The sequence below is a fragment of the Ptychodera flava genome, chromosome 9 (assembly GCF_041260155.1).
Source record: "Ptychodera flava strain L36383 chromosome 9, AS_Pfla_20210202, whole genome shotgun sequence".
Classification (NCBI taxonomy): domain Eukaryota; kingdom Metazoa; phylum Hemichordata; class Enteropneusta; family Ptychoderidae; genus Ptychodera; species Ptychodera flava.
The window spans coordinates 37566464-37588105 of record NC_091936.1 but is presented as its reverse complement, the minus strand read 5'-3'; the positions used below and the strand labels follow the sequence as shown (position 1 = coordinate 37588105).

The 21642-nt window shown below is 38.3% G+C and overlaps 1 protein-coding gene across 4 annotated transcripts; it reads left to right on the top strand.

Annotated features, from left to right (window-relative positions):
• The first annotated feature begins 341 nt into the window (after positions 1 to 341).
• Positions 342 to 20474, top strand: LOC139140902 (uncharacterized). 4 transcript variants are annotated; one of them, XM_070710372.1, is made up of 5 exons: positions 365 to 545; positions 14408 to 14587; positions 16081 to 16137; positions 17384 to 17557; positions 18540 to 20474. In XM_070710372.1, exons 2-4 carry the CDS (start codon positions 14432 to 14434, stop codon positions 17528 to 17530), a joined length of 360 nt encoding a protein of 119 aa, XP_070566473.1. In that variant the 5' UTR covers positions 365 to 545; positions 14408 to 14431; the 3' UTR covers positions 17531 to 17557; positions 18540 to 20474. The 4 variants fall into 4 exon arrangements, 2 of the variants coding, with proteins under 2 accessions (XP_070566473.1, XP_070566472.1); XM_070710371.1 differs by having other exon boundaries at positions 368 to 540; XR_011554093.1 differs by lacking the exon at positions 16081 to 16137 and having other exon boundaries at positions 342 to 540.
• Positions 20475 to 21642: the final 1168 nt, after the last annotated feature.

The following is a 21642-nucleotide window of genomic DNA, read 5'->3' as shown; positions in this document are numbered from 1 at the left end:
GACAAAACATACGGAGGATCTCAAGTTTGTTTTGATGAGGCTGTTGTGAAGAGGTTACTCATTCTGTGGGTGGCTTTTTAATACGCTCTTGCCTTCAGTCTTATTTGATTTCAATTACCCAAATCGAAGATTTCCGATGGATTCGCGGCAAATACATTTCCCAGTTTTCTGACTGAGTGCGCAAATAAGAGACAGAGGAGTACTCCCTCTGCGCATCTGACCATGTGACATTTCCGCCCACTAGAGACGAGGAAGGTGCAATGTAGCGCATCCAGTGGTCCGTCGGCCGCTGCACTGACGTCATATTTGCCTTCCTACCCGGGTGCACCTATTAAGCGAGGCAGTATTATTTTGCATGCCGGGTGGAGAACTCAACTCAGTGTATATATAAAGACTTTCAGCTGCCGAACTTCTTTGAGAATCAAATCGATTAGTGTCTGCGTACACTCCGGTGGTGTATCTATTTATTTAGCAATCCAGTTGTAGCCGGTCAAATAATAGCCACAAAGGTTACAGTCCACAGATATTTTGCGCCAACAGGTAAGGTGAATGCTTTTCATTCATTATTTTTTACGAAAGTGAAAATATTCAACTTTCTGATTCTTGCTCTTGTCAAATTTATTACATCCTTGCCAAGTCTTTATTTCAGTTATCAATTGTTCGTCGTCTTGTCTCTCAGTCGGTGAACAGTGATCGCACTTTACTTTGCTTTGTTCTCAAGTCACGATCGAATGTAACGGCGATCGAGTCGGCAATTGACTAAATTGATAAAGGTGTATTTAAATGCTTCAAAGGCGTTAAAGAGATGGTACTTGAGAACACTTTTCTTCAATTTCTTATCTTTAGTTCTTGATTTGGATCTCTGTTTAATACCATGCTTGTGAATAATTCGATTAGCGACCGAAGACAATATCCTGTCAATATATACTGACATTTCTGATAGAAGCATCACGTAAAGTCAAAACCAACGATTACTTTCGAAATCTACTAAGAATGACACATTGCAATCGTTAACTCTTTCAGATCAATTTGGAAATGATTCTTTTGCAAGATATTGCAGTATATTTTAACAACATTATCCTTTAAAACAGTGCACACTTGCAATTGTTAACTCTTTGAGATCAATTGGAAAACGATTCTTTTCCTAGATATTGGAGTATTATTGACCAACATTATCCTTTAAAACAGTACACACTTTATCGCTAATCTTACATTGAGTTGTCCGTCTTTTCTTCACTTAACGGTTAATTTGGCTTAGATGGAAGGAAAATCGAAACACTCGATTATCTTTTTGTCTTTCTTCAAAATTTTTGCTCACTCAGGAGAGCGTTTGACAAGATTCCTCTTTGCACCGAGCAATACAACCGTCTCTATAGGATGCAGTAGTGTGAATCTTATCGCAAAGTAAGATCGTTTCACGCGTACATGAGAACATGGCAAAACATTATTGGCAGGGTAAAAGATAGGAGTTTTGTCGCCTTTTTAAAGTTCAAATCTTGGCGGACTATCCTGCCGCAAAAATAACAATTTCCAAGAACAATTTACCATTAATCATCTCGGCTTTAAAACAACTTCATTTACGATAAGGAAGTAGTGGTCACGAAGCTTTCGCAGTAAACCATGAAATGATCCAACACAGCTTGATTATAAAATGTTACATGAGAGGATTGAAATATTTCTATATTCACAGCTCATGCTTAAGGTAGTATGCGCCTCAGAGACAGACGGACATTCGGACTCTCAAACTTTTTCAATTCTTTTCTGATATACCACTTGTGGGGATTCATTTTGAAGCTCTTGGTGTAAGAAAAACTTTCACCGTCTTAGTTTGTTGAAAATCGAAAATTTTACTTTTTATCCATATAGTTTACGCAGGAATAGCGGCCATTTTGAATTTGAAATATCGGTAAATTTTAGGTAATTTGTTTTCTTGTACCAAAATTTGCATGGTGACCCTCGATTTTTAAAAGTGTAAGGTTGAAAGACTCCTTGAAGAAAATTTGAGCGAAAGTTTAAGTCTTTTACTTTCGAGGCGCATACTACCTTAAGAGGTACACTACAAAGCGCACAATTGTGGATATGCCCTGTATTTACTTCATTAAGTGTTTCATGATACGATGGTAAGCCTACCTGTCATCAACCTCTGCGAAGAAATCGAATCGTTTTTCTTGTAAGTGTCATTCGGAACCGTCCATGTACAGAAAAATGTTTTGCTGTATTTGTGAGAACCATTCGCTGAATCTCAGGCGACATCGACACTGTTACATTTCGAAAGTCAACAAAGCGACACGTTCAATCAACTGGCTTAGGCAGAACGACTGCCAATCTTTGAAAAAACAAAACAAAACAAAACATACAACCGAATGAGATACCCTTTTTCTTCTTACGAGTGAAAAACAACAACATCGATCAGCAGTGTTATTTGTGGTCGATCCTTTTCCAAGTAAACCAAGATATTTGGTTCCACAATTAATTCCAGTCAGAAAATAACTTAATCATGTCATTGACACTATAAGTAAAATAGAAACAGTATTTCTTTGAGGTCTTTTGGTTCAACCTTTCATCTATAGACCGACGATCGATAAGTGTATACCCATTGACAGTACGTTGTTCCTCACCAACTGCACACAACTCATATACTCAGTTATCACAGACATATCTGTTCTTCATCTTCACAATGTTGCCTTGTCTCTAGCAGTCTGACCTGTTGAACTGACTAGCGCTCAACGCGCCTGTTAAGGACAATACACGCGATTGTTAACAGTGTTTTTTAATTTGATAGTGCTAAAGTATGTCTGCAATGTACCCTATTCATGTTGATTTAAAAGCCATCCATACAGCTTTTACTGAACACATGGTAGGGGTTTAGGTTTCAACCAGCCGATATGCTTGGTAAAACACGGACGTCATATGAATGCTCAAGTCGTCAAAATACCCTCTAGGATAATTCTTCGTAGATAGACTCCCGTGAAATACAACGCCCTCCTATATAGTTTTGTCACTCTCTGCTTGCTTTTCAAAACGTTTTAATGGAAAAACTGAGGAGGGTGCTGCGAAACTTTACATGAGAATGTGTTGAAAAATCCTATTTGGTGGCTAGAATTGGCGCCAATTAGTCTGTAAAACATTTCCAAGTAAGCCAGATATTGACATTAATATATTTCTGTGAAATGATGGCTGCGTCAAAATAATGCAATTGAGTTCGATTTTTTCCATAAAATGTATAGCGCTTATATTTGTACACATCTCGGGCCTTGTGATCTGTGGATTATGAATATATTAGATTTCGGGGAAATTCATCCTTCTACCGGTAATAACTTTCAACTGTTGTGTTGTGCGCCAAAGTCCTTATAGCAGATGCACATCAATCAAATTTGCGGTAAAATCCCATTTTGTCACCGACATGGCGTACACTTACACAAACTATGGACCGGCATTTTATCTTACACCGAGAATATCATTATTAAATCATATTAGCTTTCTGCATCGGAAGACCGATAATTGTCAGGCTTCGACAGATAAATTATTGTTATCTTTAAATTATTGCTATCTTTATGTTATCTTCTGGTATGTATCATTTTCTCCTTTGTATGTCACGGTTTTGTTGCTCCAGATGTTGCCATATATTCAGTCGGATTCAAGCTAGTACATACTGGTATCATATGAATTATCTAACATCTTTTCTGATCTAACGCCTGTTTGGTTGGGGCTCATTTTAAATCCCTTTGGTAAGAAAAGATTCACCGTCTTAGTTTCTCTAAAATCAAAAATTGTATTTAACCCGATAGAGTTAATACAGGGATGGTGACCATTTTGTATTTCAAGTATCGGTAAATGTGAGGTAATTTGTTTTTCTAGTATCAAACTTTACACTGTGGCTCTGATTTTTAGCATTGATTTGGCAAGAGAACGGTTGGAAGTTTCACTGAGGAACATTTGAGCAAAGTTCGAGCCTGTCATTTTCGGAGCTCATACTATGCCATGTTGTAGAAATGTCTGTTTTTCACGCATGCGCAAATCGGCCTTCCTCTTGTTTGCCTTTAGATAGGCCGAAACGTATCTAAAGTACCTTTTGTAACGTAGCATTAGGGAATTACATATTTAATATTGATCTGAGAGAAATAAATATTTCATGAAACTGTATCGCCAGAATGCATTTAAATGCACTCTGAACTCAAGTTTGACTGAGGCACAGTTAGCCGTTACCGACTCTTGTGAACAGTGCTTGACAGCTCCGGATGATGTTGTCCTTTCAAGTAGCCAGCCCTGCCATCTAAATCAGAAAAAAGTGAAGCTAATCTCTCGGGCGATGGACAGATATGTACGTCAGTAAAACGAAATTTAATGGTTTGATTCATTGAAATTCATTGCGTTCATTGAGCAATTTCTAAACGTGCAATATACGAGAGCAGTAAAATGCACTTTAGGTGAGTTGTTTACGTCAACACTTTCACCAAAAGCTGTAATTCTCGAGTATGGTCTGGAAGCGTGTTGCTTTATTCTCTGTTCATGTTTCAAGGGTCAGTATAGTATTTCAGGAAAATATCTGAGATAGGTAAAGCAAGAATATGCATGTTATTGAAAAGAGGGAACAGATAAATGCAGAATCTGAACGGACAGAGGGACAATAATCACTTAACGATAATTACAGTATGGGCCAAACGGGGAAAGTATGCTGTATGTACCGTACTGAACGGAGGGGAACAGAACTGTACGGCCCTTATTTGACACATTACGGTACGGAGTTTTGGCAGTGCCGTGTACCGTACCGTACGTTGCGGCATACATATCGTACTTTTAATGAGGCAGTTTGCGGACACTTTCGTTTAGTGCCGTGTGACTATATAGGGTGTTAACAAATATGACTTGTACACGCACTGTGCAGTGCAGATTAATACTGTTTCGTATCAAACAAATTGCTTTCCGACAAAAACATGCCTTTGCGAGTCGGTTATCTCACGACATTTTTAAATGAGTTTGTGCCTACTGTTTTCCCCTTGACAAATTAACGCAATTATCACTTGTCACAGACGTCACTTCCGGACTTCGTGAAACGATTCTTGACATAATGTCGTCAATTTGTAGGGTATCGCTCGTTCCGGAGACAATTTCAAATACACCACCTTTAATTCCATTGTTCAATTAGAGCTGTTAATGATATAGCTTGTATTACTCTGAGAAAACAACAACAAAAAAACTGATTATTCTAACGAACCAGTTCTCTGCCTACCAACATTTAACCGAAATTGTGCTGCTGATGTGCAGCTGGCTCGGAAGGTTATTCTGTTTGGTCATTCACAGCAACTTAAGAAGTCTATTGTGTATAATTCAATAATAACGGTAAATTCAGCCAACCAATTGGATAACAGCTTACGAGATGATGCACATCAGCCCAAATTATTTAGGCTAATACGGCAACGGTTGTGCATCCTTTGCGAGTCGGTGATAACACGACAGTTTAAAATTATTTTGTGCCCACTGTTTTCCCCTTGACAAATAAACGCAACAGAGGGACCGTGGATTATCACTTGTCACAGACGTCACTTCCGGACTTCGTAAAACGATTCTTTTTTTTTTTTTTTTTTTTTTTTAATTTATTCGGATAACCAACAGGAGTAAATTCCCAATTACAGGCTCCGCAAAACATAAAAATACATAAAAATACAGACAAATACAAATTTGACGCAAAGGACAATAACAAAGAACATACAAATCATGAATAAAAATAATTCCTCACACTTGTTTTAAAAAGACTAAATTTGTTAAAAATGTCAATACTCGAGCGCAATTTTGCAATATCGTTATAAGTGCTTAAAGCACGTGGCAAAAAGGAGTGTTTACGAACATTGATTCTGGAAAAGGGTACCCGAAATGGTAGGTTTACCCGTAGACTACGTTGAACGTTCAATTGGATTTGAGTTAAATGAGAACAATTAACCACAGAATGAACACATTTGTACAGGAAGCTAAGATCAGAAACCTTCCTACGATTGTATAGAGATTCTATAGACACGGTGCCACGCATCTGTAGGGTACCGCTCGGTTCGAAAACAATTCCAAATACACTACCATTTCGTTGTTTAATCAGAGGCGTTATTGAATATCGCTTGCATTGCTCTGAAAAAGGCTTTTCATTATTAGAACGAACCAGTAATATGCTTACCCGCATTTAAGGTAGTATGCGCCTTGAAAGTGAAAGATTCAAACCTTCGCTAAAACTTTCCTCAGGGAATCTTTCAACCATTCTCTTTCAAAGTCAAGAATAAAAATCCGGGGTCACGGTGCAAATTTTGGCACTTGAGAAACAATTTACCCACTTTTTACCGATATTTGAAATTCAAAATGGCCGCCATCCTGTGTTAACTCTATGGTGAAAAATGAAATTTTCGATTTTTGAAAAACTAAGATGGCAAAAGTTTTTCTCACTCAAAGGACTTCAAAATGAACCGCCACGAGTGATAGATCAGAAAAGAATTGGAAAGGTTTGAGAGTCCAAATATCTGTCCCCGAGGTGCATTCGAAATTATGTAGGTTAATAAGGCAACGGTTGTGCAGTACCCTTTACGTTATCTTACTGTGTCAGTACACTACAATACGGCATTGTGTGGTACAATATTTATGCATCTGTACTGCATTCCTACGCTACTGTACGTACGTTTTGCATTACGATGAGGACACTTCTTCAGTTACTGGGGACGACCAGCGAGGAAGTTTGAAAGAGTGTGGATGACTGAATTTGCCGGTGAACTTTAGCTTACGTCCCCTGAATTTCAACAACCTACCACCAAATATGTCTCAAAGATTAGATCAATCGGCTTAATGACTCCTTTCACGCCATCCACTTCAATATAGGTTGACATGATCATACCAGTGACTTTATTGAAGAGAGTCTTGAGTTTCAAGTAGGAGTTAATTATTTCCACTATTGGTTCTCGTTCTCGATTCTCATCATCCTCTGGCCCTGCGCTCACAAATTCGACCGTCACATGACAGCAGTTTATTCTTCTATCTCGATAAATTTTGGGTTACCCACACAATCCATGAGATTGTTCAGGATAATCAACACAATTTGCGTCATGAGAATGTAAACCTGTAAAATCGACCCTTCAGTTTAGAATCTACAACTCTTATCAGAAAAACAGATATATTTATAATATAAACAAGGACATCCTTGGCTCGACTTGGCATTAGGCTCCAGATTAACGGAAAGAGATTTCCTAATCAAGAAATCATATATCATTCCGAATGGATGAAATACACCTTCTCTTTTTCTGTTATGCCCTATAAGAAGGATTTACACCCTCGTGACATTTAGACTTTTTTTCACCACAGAAGAGTTTTATTTGACATTGTGAGGTAGTCGAGATGACCTTCATCATGTTGACCTCGATTAAAATCACACAAGCTTGTATTAAAATGACTTGACAAGTAATGAGATGACGTGGATTTGTCTTAGGGTCTCGTTGACATGTTTAAAACCACGTTGACTCGCGCCGAAATCAAACTTTGAACTTTTTTTTTACTGAGCTATGCCGCATACAGAGATGGACACTATCTTTTAATGTTGTTGAACTTTCTTCCTCGACTCGGACAACTTGTCGTTGGGGAAGGGTCTAAGAGTCTGTACAAATACAACAATTGGATAGGCTCTTAAGAAGGAAAAACACATTACCCTGTGAAAATTACAAACAAATAGCGGAAGTAAAAATACTTGACTGACCTTATCAATTGTTTCACTGCAATTGATCTAAACTTACAAGAAAGAGTATGCGACTGTTGGTATGTGCAATATCATTTTCAACAGGCAGCGATGGGATCCAGTTGCACGTTTCTCTGTCCTTTCATTCTGAGAAACACAAAAGTTTAGTCCGGTTTCAAAACAAATCACCTCAAAAACAAATCAGCGATTTCATCGCCAGAATTTGCGCATGCGCAAGGCCATTTTAGATCGAAGAGAGACGACGCAAGTTGTTTACTTACACTCAGGCATCAACTTGTTACCCGCCCAAGTGGTCTTCAGCTACCGTTACCTTTACGCTGTCGTCAAAAATGTTTTAAATTTGATTTTTATGACCTTAGTCAGTTAGAGAACCGTTGGCAGGTTTATGCATCTATGGAGGTACGGAAACTCCCTCATCTGAACAAGATAATTACCGATGCGTCGAATTTCACTTGATGACAAGGAAGAAAAATCTACAAAAATGAAATTTACGTTCACAAAGCATCTTCTTTACAATCCTCAGAAAATTAAGAGTTTGTAATGATATAATCGTAAGACTGATATATCTGATAAAGATTTCATCTATGATTAAAGTCAAATTCGAATGCGAAAAGGAAGGGTGGGGCAATATTGTGCTTTTCCGTGATGCATTAGCTCGGGGCAAAGTGTTGCTAACTTGCACGTAGAAAGTTTACCCGCGATAACTGTCACCCCCCCGGTTAACCAAATCAAGGGACCCGTAAGCGGATCTGAAAACTACGTGTTTGTAACCAATGCGATATACAATACTTTTCAAGGTACGCTGAGAAGATTACATCTCAAGACCTTTGTGTTTGAATTATGTTGTTATGTATTACTATGGTTATGCGGCTACAAGAGCGGAATAATTGTGAACTCACGAACCTAGACGCTAGTTACTCCGTTCGACGAACTACATCGGTATTTTTGTAAGTTAGGCGCCGATAGAGGTACTGTTAGTGTCGCTATATACTGTCTCCAACTTCACTGTGAGTTTTACTACCGGGGAATATCTTCAACCTGTCTGTTGCGAATATTAGTCGTACGCTGTCCAGTCCTTAGCAGATATTGGAGGTACCACGGGACCGTAATACTTGTGTAATTGAAGACGAACACGCCGGTAGAATTGACGTTGGCTATATTTACAAAACGGGAACTCCCGTCCCAGCTCGACTTACAACTACCTTACATATGATATGGTCCCTCTCAGAATGAATTTCATTTCCCATTTATTAAAATTCCAGTTTACTTTATTAAGTAATCGACCTTTACTCTAAAGGTAATACCCATTGCATTCTAAACATCATCTCGTGATACAACGAATTGCAGACTCTCTCATAATTTGTTGATTCTGCAAACTTGTATTTGCTGTTGGTACTTTTATCATCACCTGGGCACCGTGTCACGCTGAAACATCCATCACCTGAGAAACAACATGTTGTACGAGGTGGCTTCATGATAGGGACCTTAACGAGCCCGACTTGACCATGATAGTGCGCCCTCGCGATACCTTCCTCTAACCAACCAACCATCAACGAAACATGAAGAGCCGTCTTTGACCTTACAGCAATCCATTTTTCTTAGATTTTAGCTACAATTACGACAATAATGCCACAGGAAGTCTCCTTTATCAGTTTTGGTAGTGTAACTTTCAATTATTTCCTTCAGAAAACGCTGAACCTGTTTTCAGTTTTCCTGCGGTTGCTGTCAAGAACTTAATTCTTCCAGTTTTACCCTTTGATGGATAAGTTCAACTGACAATGCCGCTAATACTTTGTGATGCAGTGTAGGCATACGTGCAGTCAAGGACAAATTCTGATAGTCGCCTTGTAGATTGCTCATGCGGAATACTGGGTTAGATACATAGATCAAGTATAATATTCTCTTGAGCAATAGAAAACCCAAAAAGTGCATGTACAGGTTGCTTGTACTATTTTACGTACATTTTCAAGTCAAGGCTCTTAATATGTTTACTTGTCTTGGAAGGCAATTATTTGGATCTTTGTCACGTGATCATCGCTTTGATCGCGTCGTTAGTCACGCAACTTGTCGATTAAGCCGAGTTGTTGCGAACATAAAGGAACAATGTTTTACGGCGTCTGGTGCTCAAGACTGAAATAGTACCGTGCACTCATTGTTCCTTTACAAACAGGGTCTGATCACAAAATTAATATGTGAATGTGGTACATCCTATCTAAATCTAGATCATGACACTGATTAAGCTAGAATGCGCAGATATTCGGACTCTCAAACTTTTACAATGTTTTTCTGATCTTCCATATGTGGGGGCTCGGGTAAGAAAGCTAGTCACCGTCTTAGTTTTTTGAAAATCCAACATTTTATTTTTCTCCGTAGAGTTAACACAGGGATGGCGGCCATTTTGAATTTAAAATATCAATAAATCTCGAGTAATTTGTTTCTCTGGTACCAAAATTTGCATAGTGACCCCAATTTTTTAGTCTTGATTTTGAAAGAGAATGGTTGAAATATTCCTTATGGAAATTTTGAGCAAAAGTTTAACTCTTTCGTTTTCGAGCTCTGTGAGAGAGATGTTTAAAACACGGCCCGGGTGAGGACAGCAGTACAGGAGAACATTGTTCTGGCCAATCATTAGGTGCATTGTTTCAGCCTATTAGCTGTCACTTTCAATTCGTATTCCGGAAGGAAAGTTCCAGTTTTCTCATTCTGACGGGAGCTGCCAGCAAGTAAACTCTGTTTGGTATCAGTACCTTCCCACCACTATGGATAGAATGTAAATTATAGCTTCTTGTGTTTTGCTCCAGGTGGTATGTCTTTTATGCTTGTCACCTATTGCTTGTTTCAGATACACGCTATTGTATATTTGCTTTGTGTACAACTGTTTTTCTTGTACTTCATAGTTTTAGTAGCATTTGTCAATGTGACTCCCTTTTTTACCCAGCATTCAAGTTGTTGTAAGTTTTGTATCTTTTCCATGTACATGTGTTTGGAGTAAGTGTGGCTTCACTGTCATTTATCATTGCCAAGCTCTGCTGATTTCGTTTTTATTGAAAACAGAATTTCTGCCTGCATCAGCTTAGCTAACGGTACACTATTAGATCTTTGGCGAGGTTGTTGAAACTGTCAAGAAAATCGCTTACTATGACAGAGACACACTTGCTGCTTAATCCGACCAAAATTTTAAAATCTTGGCTGAACAAAAGAATTTGCATGCCCACTCTCACACGGTGTAATCTATCTCTGGCCAACTTGCAGTTTATTGACGGTGCGAGAAGTGGGCAGATGGACGGGCCAGCAGGTAACTGAAACATCAACCTCTGTGATGTATGTTTAGGACGTTATGGTAATCTGAATAGGCAAGTTGACGGGCCGCAAAGGTTTGCCTTTTAGGAATTGCAAGCAGTGTCAGAGAAGCAATTATAAAACTAGGCCTTGAAACATGAACTTTGCTCCCGATCCCATGATGCTGCACTTCCCTAGTAACCGTCGGTATGGCAACTGACAGCCCTTACACTTAGTATTTTTTCATACGTAAGTCGTTATAGGCAATGGAAAATCATGAATTGAGGTGCGCCCTACGGTGCTGATTTTGTGTTTTGGGGGTGAAACGAACAAAAACGCAGGATACTACAAAATGAAATGGTAGTAGTTACATTCTAGCAAAAGATGGGTAGTGACAATGGAAAAGAGGTGTCACACATTAGCATGGATCCAACCATTACACCGTTTGGCTCCACTTTTCGAGCTTCTATAGTTCCACAGTACTTTTATTTTCAATCACTGAATAATAATTAATGCAACGTAATACTCCTCCAAACACTAATATATGTAAAACGTGTTCTATATCGGTCACGAATCACTGAGTATGGGAGATGTAGGGTTCGTATAATATAGAGGCGAGGAACAATACAACGATTGTACTGCCCTCGTATTTCCACAACGAATCGAAGTCTGTGTGCGAATCTTCAGTGCGGAAAATGGTCTTTGAAAATGAGTAGTCTTCTGAGATTCTCCAAAGGTGGACTTCTCGTCCACCTCAGATTAATGTTTCAACGTAGAACTTGATTAGGCTTAAGGCAGCCCGAGATGGTCTTGATCGACTGATGTGACTTCGAGAAATATACGTTTTTATCGTATCAGTTCTCATTAACCTCAAAGGCGTCATAAATGGTGTGTAATCGACCGCGACAAATTTGGCATACCTTTACAGAGATAGTTCATGCCAGCGCATGCAACTCCAGCCAGACGATTAATCACTGCAGCTATAAAACTTCCAATGATTCATTTCCTGTAAAATCACTATAGCAACGACACTCACCAGAACCGGCGAATTAAATCACATGAGCGTCACATCTTGTCATTAGATGTAATACTATTCGAAAAATTACTTGCAGGAAAAAAGATGGTTTTAGCTTCATTCTGAGTTTGATGTTCGTGAGAAGAAAGTCTAAACCCAGAAGAAATAATTTTAAGCGGTACACTTGACATTTATTAACGAATCGTATATGGTATGGATGCTTACTGTAGTTGAATTACATACGGGTCACTTTTCACCATATTCACCCTTCGGTCTATTTATAACTGAATCTGACATGAGGTAACTTGTCAACAGTCACCATTCGCACATACATGATTATTTGAATGTGGCGAACTAAATGCAGATTATATGGAAAACTTGCATCAAACGATCGCCAACCAGTTCCCTCAACCATTATTAGCGTAATTTTTGCGGTTCAATTTATTTTGCAATATTTAAATATCGCCCATATCTCTGAAAGAGAACAAGTGAGTTTCATCATTCGGCCATGAATCCACTTACAGTAAAAATATGCATCGGAAGCGGGCGTTCGCCGCGATGTGCTAAGCCTGAGAAATGGAGCTGTTCTTTTTATATAGGGGTTACCATGCACTGCAGGCAATTTTCGGCGTCAGCGATTGACGCCCGTCGGTGTAGGCGGCGGGAATATTGCGAATATGAGAAACAACACCAAGGGCAGTGCATTCGATATTAACTGAGGATCCGTCTTCTACTAAGCCACAATCTGCTGCAGTTACAAAATTTGCCTTTGCTTCCACCAGCCCGTACAGTTATCACAGTCATAGGTCAAGGAAATATGGAACATTTTATATCAGTATGATTATTTGTGATCGGAGGAACGGCGTATGTAAATAGGATACTCGGGAACTGCGTCATGTAGTTTTAGAAGCTAAACCTGCCATTGGCTGAGGCGCCGAGTAGCGTTTAGAGTATTATCGACTCACTATACGTACATGTAGAGGGCGCATACGCTTACTGCGTTCATTTCTTCGTCAGCCGGCATGGCATGATGGCAACATGCCTTACTAGCTACATGGACTTACAAATGAGATTATATTTTTCGAGGAAGTCAGGAGAGGAACGTAATAAACCATTTTTTCGGCTGGTAAAGTTACAATAATTGTACGATACCACATTATATTCGATAATTCCTTGTCTATCTGTATAAACAGCAGGAGTCTATCGACGTCTCAATTCACCGAAAAATCGATAGTCAACCCCAGTGAGCGATCGAAGTGAGATCTGACAAATTTATGGTACACAGCGCTTATAATGATATAGGTGGTGAATGTTAAATGTTTTCGATGGTACTGCACCATGTGGGTGTCCTACCATATCTTTCTGTCTAACACCTAATCTAATCCTTACTATGACGTGGGCTGTGAATACCGTTTCTCAGCGTCCGCCTGGTCGATGACGAACACAGACGCTTGTACTGGCGCCCTCAAGCAAAACATGGAAATTCCGTCAGACGGAAGACGCACTTGACGAACTGACATCTTGAGGGATATTGTGCACATCTCGCTTTCTGTTGACGTTATAGAGAAACTGCTTCATGTCGAATCAAATGCTTCGGTGGAGATGCGAGAAAGCAAGGATTTCAAATTTTGCAAATTTAAAATCGCGATACTTTTTCAATACAGCTGTTTTTGAAATCTTGTTGGAAGGTGTACGCTCATGTGGTGACGTTTGTTTTGGCATTTTAAATTGAATTTATTTTTTAGTTGAAACCCGTTGTAAGTTGGCTTTTAAAATCATGCTGAAACTTGAATTAAAAACAAGCATATAAATGACATCATGAAGTTACTCCGCTTTTCGTTTCTTTACATATATCATGACAAAATTTTGAGACATATTTCTTGCGAAAAGAGGGATTCTGAAGTGCCGTTATTTTGGTGTCATACTGACGTTTTCCCCTTTGTTCAATCGAAAGAAGAAGACAAAATCTTAATTAACACACTCCTTGCTTTCGAGTTCTGTTCTTCTGCGTTACCGATTGGATCTTTAAGACTGAATGCGAAAAATGCGAAGACGAGAAAGTACGAGATTCCCAAACTTTGTCATGTTTATACCTTCATGTGAAACCATGCAGTGATACTAACACATTACTTTTAAAGTTTTGAAAAGTTTTAGTTAAGATTAGTGGAAAGGACCTTCAAAAATCGGGACATGGAGAGATGCCATTTTTATACGTGAAGGAAAACAGATGATTGTAGGTACTTTCAAACCAAGAAACCTATAAGTCGCTTTTTATCGCCTCAAGATTTCTGTTTCTACAAATTTGTACCAGCGGTCACGGTCAAACGCAAATAATTTCAAAGGAGACTTTCTATTCTTTAACTTTTCATTCTTTGTTTCTTTATCTTATACAGATTCGTGAAAACGACACCAGGAAGATGAAGACTACAATCCTGGTCGTTTTATTCATCTTTACGCTGATCTTAGATCTCCTTGTGCCTGTTGCACATGCGCAGTACGAAGATGAAAACGACAATGATGACTTCGACGTTGAAGATTTTGACTTTTACAAAAGAGACCCATACGCTGGAAGGGTAAGCACTGAATGCGTCAGTCCGTCTCAAAATCTTGATAAATCACCCCTAAACAGCAACCCCCGAGACCTTCTACATTCATAACTATACCGTTGAAGGCTTTGCAAAAGACAACTGTTTCACTGTAAGGTATGCTGTCTTATTGACCAGCGCTGGAGCAGAAACTCACATACGAAATATCACATATACCATGAAAACTTCGAGGAGTAAGATGTCTCTACAGACTTAAACATCATTATACGTATAGCTGTTGTCTTCCATCGTTTGAAATCTTCAATTTATCATGGTGAACACATAAAAGCACTTAGACTGTTCAGTTAAGTACCCTGCGGGGGTTCGTTTCGACGTGATAGGGAGGAGTTAGGGGTGTCTACTGCGAGCAAAGTCAACGCCTCCCCGAAGCGAAGACACTTATGTTTTTAATCTTTGGACAGCATGCAAAGCAGTCAGTATTCTGTCTTCTTCAACTTCTAGAGCAACGTGCAATGTCAGTTGACGGTAGTTTTACCAAATCTATCGAGAGAAACACACATTTAGGCCTATATGCTCCAAAATTGCTCTGTGCCTTCTCAGAGACTGGTCGTGTGCTGTTAGTCTGCCTTTGATAAGTTTGCAGTTTAGAATACTAGGAAAATCCTCAAAGATGAGCTTAAAGGTGTCTAATTGTGCCAAAGAGAACAGTTTCTAACTTTTATAAAGTCTCTCCGGTATTTTACAGACGAACATAAAGATTAAGATTGATCCATTAGTGATGCGACGACACTAGCTATGAAATAATTTGATATTACTCACAGCCGATCGCTCCCAGAAGCCATACACAATGTTTGACTGTATATATTTGTGAGATCCCCTTTCGTACGATATCTTACGACCTGCCGTGTGAGCGTAGTGTGACAGAGTTAGAGACGACCATTTTCAATTGTCAAGAGACAAATATATTTTGTCAGATTCAAAAGTACAAAAAGGCGCAAAGTTTCTATCGGCACGGATGATGAAATCGCCAAAAGCTGTACAAAATCGCTAGAAATCTCGATGGCATATCGCGAACGCGTGGTTTCTTTGTCAAATGATTTAACATACACACGTTTTTCGTTCCTTATTTTATGCAACGCAGTTGTTCCATAGAAAATGCATGTTATAATCCAGAACGATGTAAAGCTGATAACAATTTAAACAGACATTTGTCGAGCTTATGGTTGTTTTCGTGGTTAAAGATGGTCCTTCATTATCTTGTAAATATTTTCTTTTCAATATTTTATACTAAAGGACCTGATAATTTATTACCTTGTATGATTTGGATTATTGAATTTGTTTTGACGTTATATTTACACATCAGCAAAACTGTCAGACTTGGTCTAAAGAGGAAATTATCTCAATATGAATGTATTTGTTTCATTTATTTGTTTGTTTTGTTTTTGTTTGCACGTTCACCTGTGTTTGACAATGAGTTTTACAGTTTGTTTGTCTTTTGTGTATCCCATCGTGCATTGCAGACTCTTGGTTCTTCGCGACGTCCTTCTCCTAAGCACAATCAGCGGCAAAGATCACGGGTACGGCCTTAGTTTAAGGTAGAACGCGCCTCGGGGACAGATAGTCGGATTCTCAAATCTTAACAATTCTTTTCTGATCTACCACTTGTTGGGGCTCATTTTAAAGCTCTTGGAGAAAGAAAAACTTTTGCCGGCTTAGTTTTTCGAAAATCTAAAATCTAATTTTCCCCATAGAGTTAACAAAGGGATGGCGGCCATTTTGAATTTCAAATATCGCAAAAGTTTTGGTAATTTGTTTCGCTAGTTGCAAACTTTGCACGGTGACCCCCGATTTTTATTGTTGATTTGGTAAGAGAATGGTTAAAAGTTTTATTCAGGAAAGTTTGAGCAAAAGTTTAAGTCTTTCACTTTCGAGGCGCATACTACCTTAAGAAATGCACTTTTGCTTGTCTTTTCATTTATCAGCAAAACAAAAACAAACGTACTGTTCATGATCGACAAATTCAGGTTCGGTTTGGCCTGCAATTGGGTTCCATGTTTCCTGATAAAATTGTTATAGATGTGCCCAATGTATTTACATAAAAAACTAAATTATGATCGCATTTATATAATCCATACACGTCATTTTTTCAAATTGTGTTTGGCCAAAGACATTCCCAAGGTATATCTCCGACAATAAACGTGACAAACATGTTTGCAAGCTTTATCGTCTGTCTAAAGTTCCATTTGGCTTTAACTTTTGATGCATTCCATGATTTTATAAAATAAAGTTGTACTTCTCAAATCATGTCAAAATGTCTAGTGTTAGCTTATAGACACAGCCTTAATTGTTGGCAGCTGAGCTTCAGTCCTAGTCCTATCCAGAATGCATTTGTCAGCGATTAAACACATTCTACACAATCTGTCTGACAATGTCATAATCTGATTGGTAGATTGATGTCATTATCTAGAGCAACTTAAGGAGATTGAAACAAGGGATATTTTCTACCTGATTGGCTGTTTGGAAATAATTCATCCAGGACAGTGAGTTTCAGGCAAGCATTCGCTATTATGCTCCCAAGACGATGCACATAAGTCTTCAACATAGTGTGCTTGCATGGACTTCGAATTTCGGCAGATTTCAGAGGACGAAGAGCAAATATACTTCATCAAAGATAGAAATAAAAGTTTATTGTAATCAAAAATTACCGCCATAATTACTTAAAGAGCGCGTCTATTGGAGGCCATGGTACGAAAAAATGTTTGATGACTCATTCTATACTAATTATTGTGACTGAAAAGTTTTTGTTCTAATTTCAACATACAGCAACTCAGGCTAAGGTTGGGACCACCTCAGATGAAAAGACTTTTTGGAAAGGCAATAAAACGTGACAACCCAGTAAAAACAGACACGGCCTTTTATCTTGCAACTCTAGCGAGACTTTGCGCCGCAGCTGGGGGATGCGGCAAATGATTGTAAAATACACAACAACATTTAGAGGTATGTATGTATGTATGTATGTATGTGTATGTATGTATGTATGTATGTATGTATGTATGTATGTATGTATGTATGTATGTATGTATGTATGTATGTATGTATGTATGTATGTATGTATGTATGTATGTATGTATGTATGTATGTATGTATGTACCTAGGCTATCTATCTATCTATCTATCTATCTATATATGTATGTATGTATACATGCATGGAATGGATGGACCTATGTATCTATATATCTGTGTATGTATGTTTGTTTGTATGTGTGTATGCCAGACTGATATACCTAAAAATCATTAAACGGGTATGGTTCAAAATTGACACGACTGTCTCTGGCGTGTCAAACATAGTGTACATGTATAAAGGGGAGGTGGCAAGTGACCACAAGCAGTCCTCTCTAAGCGCCCTGTAAAACTTTGTCTTACTCACGATCTTATTCGCCATATCTCTCCAGTAGGACTAATAATTCATACCATGACCATCAGATCTCCATGTGAACTCTTTGCAATGATCAGATCAGAAATTAGACCATTTTGAGACTTGTCGTGAATTGCCCGACACATCTGATATGCATGTCGGTTAGATGGTTCAAACGCTTGTGGACTAATTTGGGAGAATAAGATATTGTAGTAATGGTGGTTTAATCAGCAAATTTAAGCTCATCCACTTTTCTTTCCTGCAATTCACGTGTTTTATGGGCAATTTGTAATATTGCAACTTTAAACCATAAGGCACATAACACTAAGTTGATAAATTTAAACAATTAAAGATCGTATTCTCCGAAATTAGTTCCAATTGTGTTGAGAGTAGAATTCGCATAAACTCGGGCAAACTATAATGACCATTACTGAATGACAGATTTCATTTTGCACTAAGTTTAACATCAACTAAATAGATTGTATTCATGTACTTTTACAATTTATACGAATCAGTTCACTCTTTCTAATCCGTATCCCTTTAACCTCATTTTTCTCTTCAAAGGTCACCTGTAAATAGTCAGATCCTACCACCATTGCAATCTTCAATCATCTCAACCAACCTGGTAGTTCAAGACCAAGTTCACAGTCTTCAACGCGGATCTCACTTCCCTTTTGATTTCAGTTAACAATTTCACATGAAAGAATGGTTATTGTACATCACAAATAGAAGATTTACGAACAATAAACTCTGGCAAGGGCGACCTTAATTTACAATGATTTCTTTAATTTTTAGATTACCCCTCTATTGCACTGCTTCATCATATAAAGGTGAAGGGTTAGCAAGTACTTCAATACAGATAATATCATGATCCTTGTGGAAAGCAGTTCCGCCGACCAAAAGATTTGTCAAATGTGCCAATTTGTTCTGGCCCTCCATGTTTGAAAATTCATTTTAAATGTAATAAAACCAGTTTTCAATAACCATACTTCTGGATATGTCCTTACCAATCGAGTCTTTCATACAAAAGTTCTTTTCTTGGCATTTTACATATTTTCCGACGACAATGTTCGGGCAGCTGAATTCGATCCTCTCGTCCGGTTTCACATACTTGCAAAACGATGTGAGCGTATGCACAATTTTTCAGAATCAACGTTGTTCTTGGGCATACTATTTAGTTTTTGCTCTACACTTCTAGCTAAAAATTAGTAATGGATACATTACACCCTGTACACCCATAAATGCCAATACAAAAAATACCTGCATGTTTTCTTTGGGTCACAGCCATATTTGTACTTTCCACTCAAAAGTTCTGGACATTTTTAATCCACTTTCTCTCAAACAAGTCGTTCCCGTCGTTGTTTGCATACAATGATGTGTATAAATTTTGATGAATGTCAACGTATCATTGTATTCTGTAAATTTTAATTGGTATTTGCCCGTTATTGTTATGATATTAAGGTAGAATGCGCCTCGGACAGATATATTTGGACTCTCATTATTTTACAATTCTTTTCTGATCCACCACGTGTGGGGGCTCATTTTAAAGCAATTGGTGAAAGAAAGATTTTCACCATCTAAGTTTTTCGAAAATTGAAAATTTATTTTTTCTTCATAGAGTTAACATAGGGATGGCGGCCATTTTGAATTTCAAATATCGGCAAATCTTGAGGAATATGTTTCTCTAGGGCCGAACTCTGCACGGTGACTCCCGATTTTTACTCTTGATTTTGAAAGAGTATGGTTGATATTAGAAGAAAGTTTGAGCGAAATTTAAGTCTTTCACTTTCGAGGCGCATACTACCTTAGTGATGATGATGAAACGAGAAGAGCACACCTTTTGTCTTTCGAATTTTTTTGTGAATAAATACAAACAATGTCATTTTGGGTTCTTTTTCAACGGTAAAACAATTTTTCCCGGTACTTTTATCTCTGCCATGCATTTTGTCGTCGTTTGTGATATAAATCAGCCGCGGCAATACATTATGGGCGGGAATGTCATACAAGAAAACCCCAACGATCCAGAAGCATCGTTCATAATGCTTCTTTACGACTCGACAACAGAAGGACAAGATTGTATCTCATGAGCGGAGAGCACCATCGCTGACGCATCTCGACGTGGTTATAGATGTTCCATTTTGGTGACAGGAAGTTCGCGAAGGCGTTTTAGATTTTGAATGAGAATTAAATGGTCGAGGAAAGGATTTTTATCATCACGCTTTTGCAAAATAGTCCGTGACCTTTACGTATTGCTCAATGTATTGATTATCAAATTGTTATCTACTATTGCTCGTATCTGGTGGGTTCTAATGACAGATGACATCGCTACCATGGCGACACGATGATGTTGTTCTAGAGTTATCGTATAGTTTCGTCTATTTGGATTTTTGGGGACACAGAGTAATTACAAAAATTAATCGCTTATTTATGTAATTGAGTCAAAAAAGCGAGTCACTGTAACAAGAATTATATGACGTTAATAAAATATGTTTTCATTAAGTAGGATGTCTTTTTTCTCAAATTAACCTCAATACATCACGCATTCTTGCGGCGGTTTGTTTCGAACTGCAAAAGAAAACTGCTAGCAGGTTTGATGATGCTCTGTTGAGTGTAATTAGCTTAAAACTTAGTACAAATAATTGCGGATCTTTGAACGTACTGCTTCTCCACCCTAAAAATTCCTTACAAACGTTGACTCTCCCTCACCTACGTTATTCACAGCAATGGGGTAGCAGTCCTGTGTAGAATGCATTTTCTCATACACGCCCGCTTACGTTTGGCGCCACGCATATTTAAGTGCTAATGGTCTGCGTATGCTATCATCGATGACGTATTTTGTAGTTGTAGACATTCTTGTCGAATGATTGCGTCATTCTACAAGCAAGGAAAGGTAAGCTTCAAAACTAATAACCACTGGATATCTCACAGTCAAAAGAATAGCATTGGTGCTCATAAAATGATGGTTGCAATAGATAGGGATAAGGACACGCGCTCAATCCCCGCTTGTATATTCACTTTTGAGTTCAAACTACAATTCTATGGTTCAGATTCAACAACATCACATTAAAAATTTATCCGCATGTGTTACCTATGAAGTAAGATATTAAAGTAGTACGCTCCTAGAAATTGAAAGGCGTAAACTCTATGTTGATGTGCAGCGTGCTCGGGAGGTTATATCTCATTGGTCGATTGTCACTATTCACAGCAACTTAGGGAGTCTATTTGTATTATTCAATTATAACGCTAAGATTCTGCCACCCAATTTGATGACAGATATTCCGAGACGCTGCACATCGGTCCCTTTTGCCAAAACTTGTACTTTAGACCATTCGCTTTCGAGGTCAAGAGTGGAAGTCAGGGGTCAGGGGTCAGGGGGCAATATTTGGGACCCGGCGACAAATTGTCCAATACTTACTGACACCTGAATTTTAAGATATCCGGTGTCATCTTAAGACACAATTGTTATACTTACGATATTCTTGTAGATCAGAACTGTGTAAGCGTTTGCAATATAGAAGTATAAATTGTGATCGCTGTATTTCACAAAAATATCAAAAAAAACAAAATTAAGGTAAAAAATCCAAATCCTGAGTAGACATGTGTTGTACGTGTATGCTTTGCTTATATGCCATGTTTCCATGTTTCCAGATAGTTTACTTTAGCTTAT

Bases quoted from the DNA above. Each gene is read 5' to 3' on its own strand.
- LOC139140902 (XM_070710372.1), top strand. From the start codon at position 14,432: ATGAAGACTACAATCCTGGTCGTTTTATTCATCTTTACGCTGATCTTA. The intron at 14,588-16,080 runs GTAAGCACTGAA...CGTGCATTGCAG, and splicing joins GAGACCCATACGCTGGAAGG to ACTCTTGGTTCTTCGCGACG. The intron at 16,138-17,383 runs GTACGGCCTTAG...TTCAACATACAG, and splicing joins ATCAGCGGCAAAGATCACGG to CAACTCAGGCTAAGGTTGGG.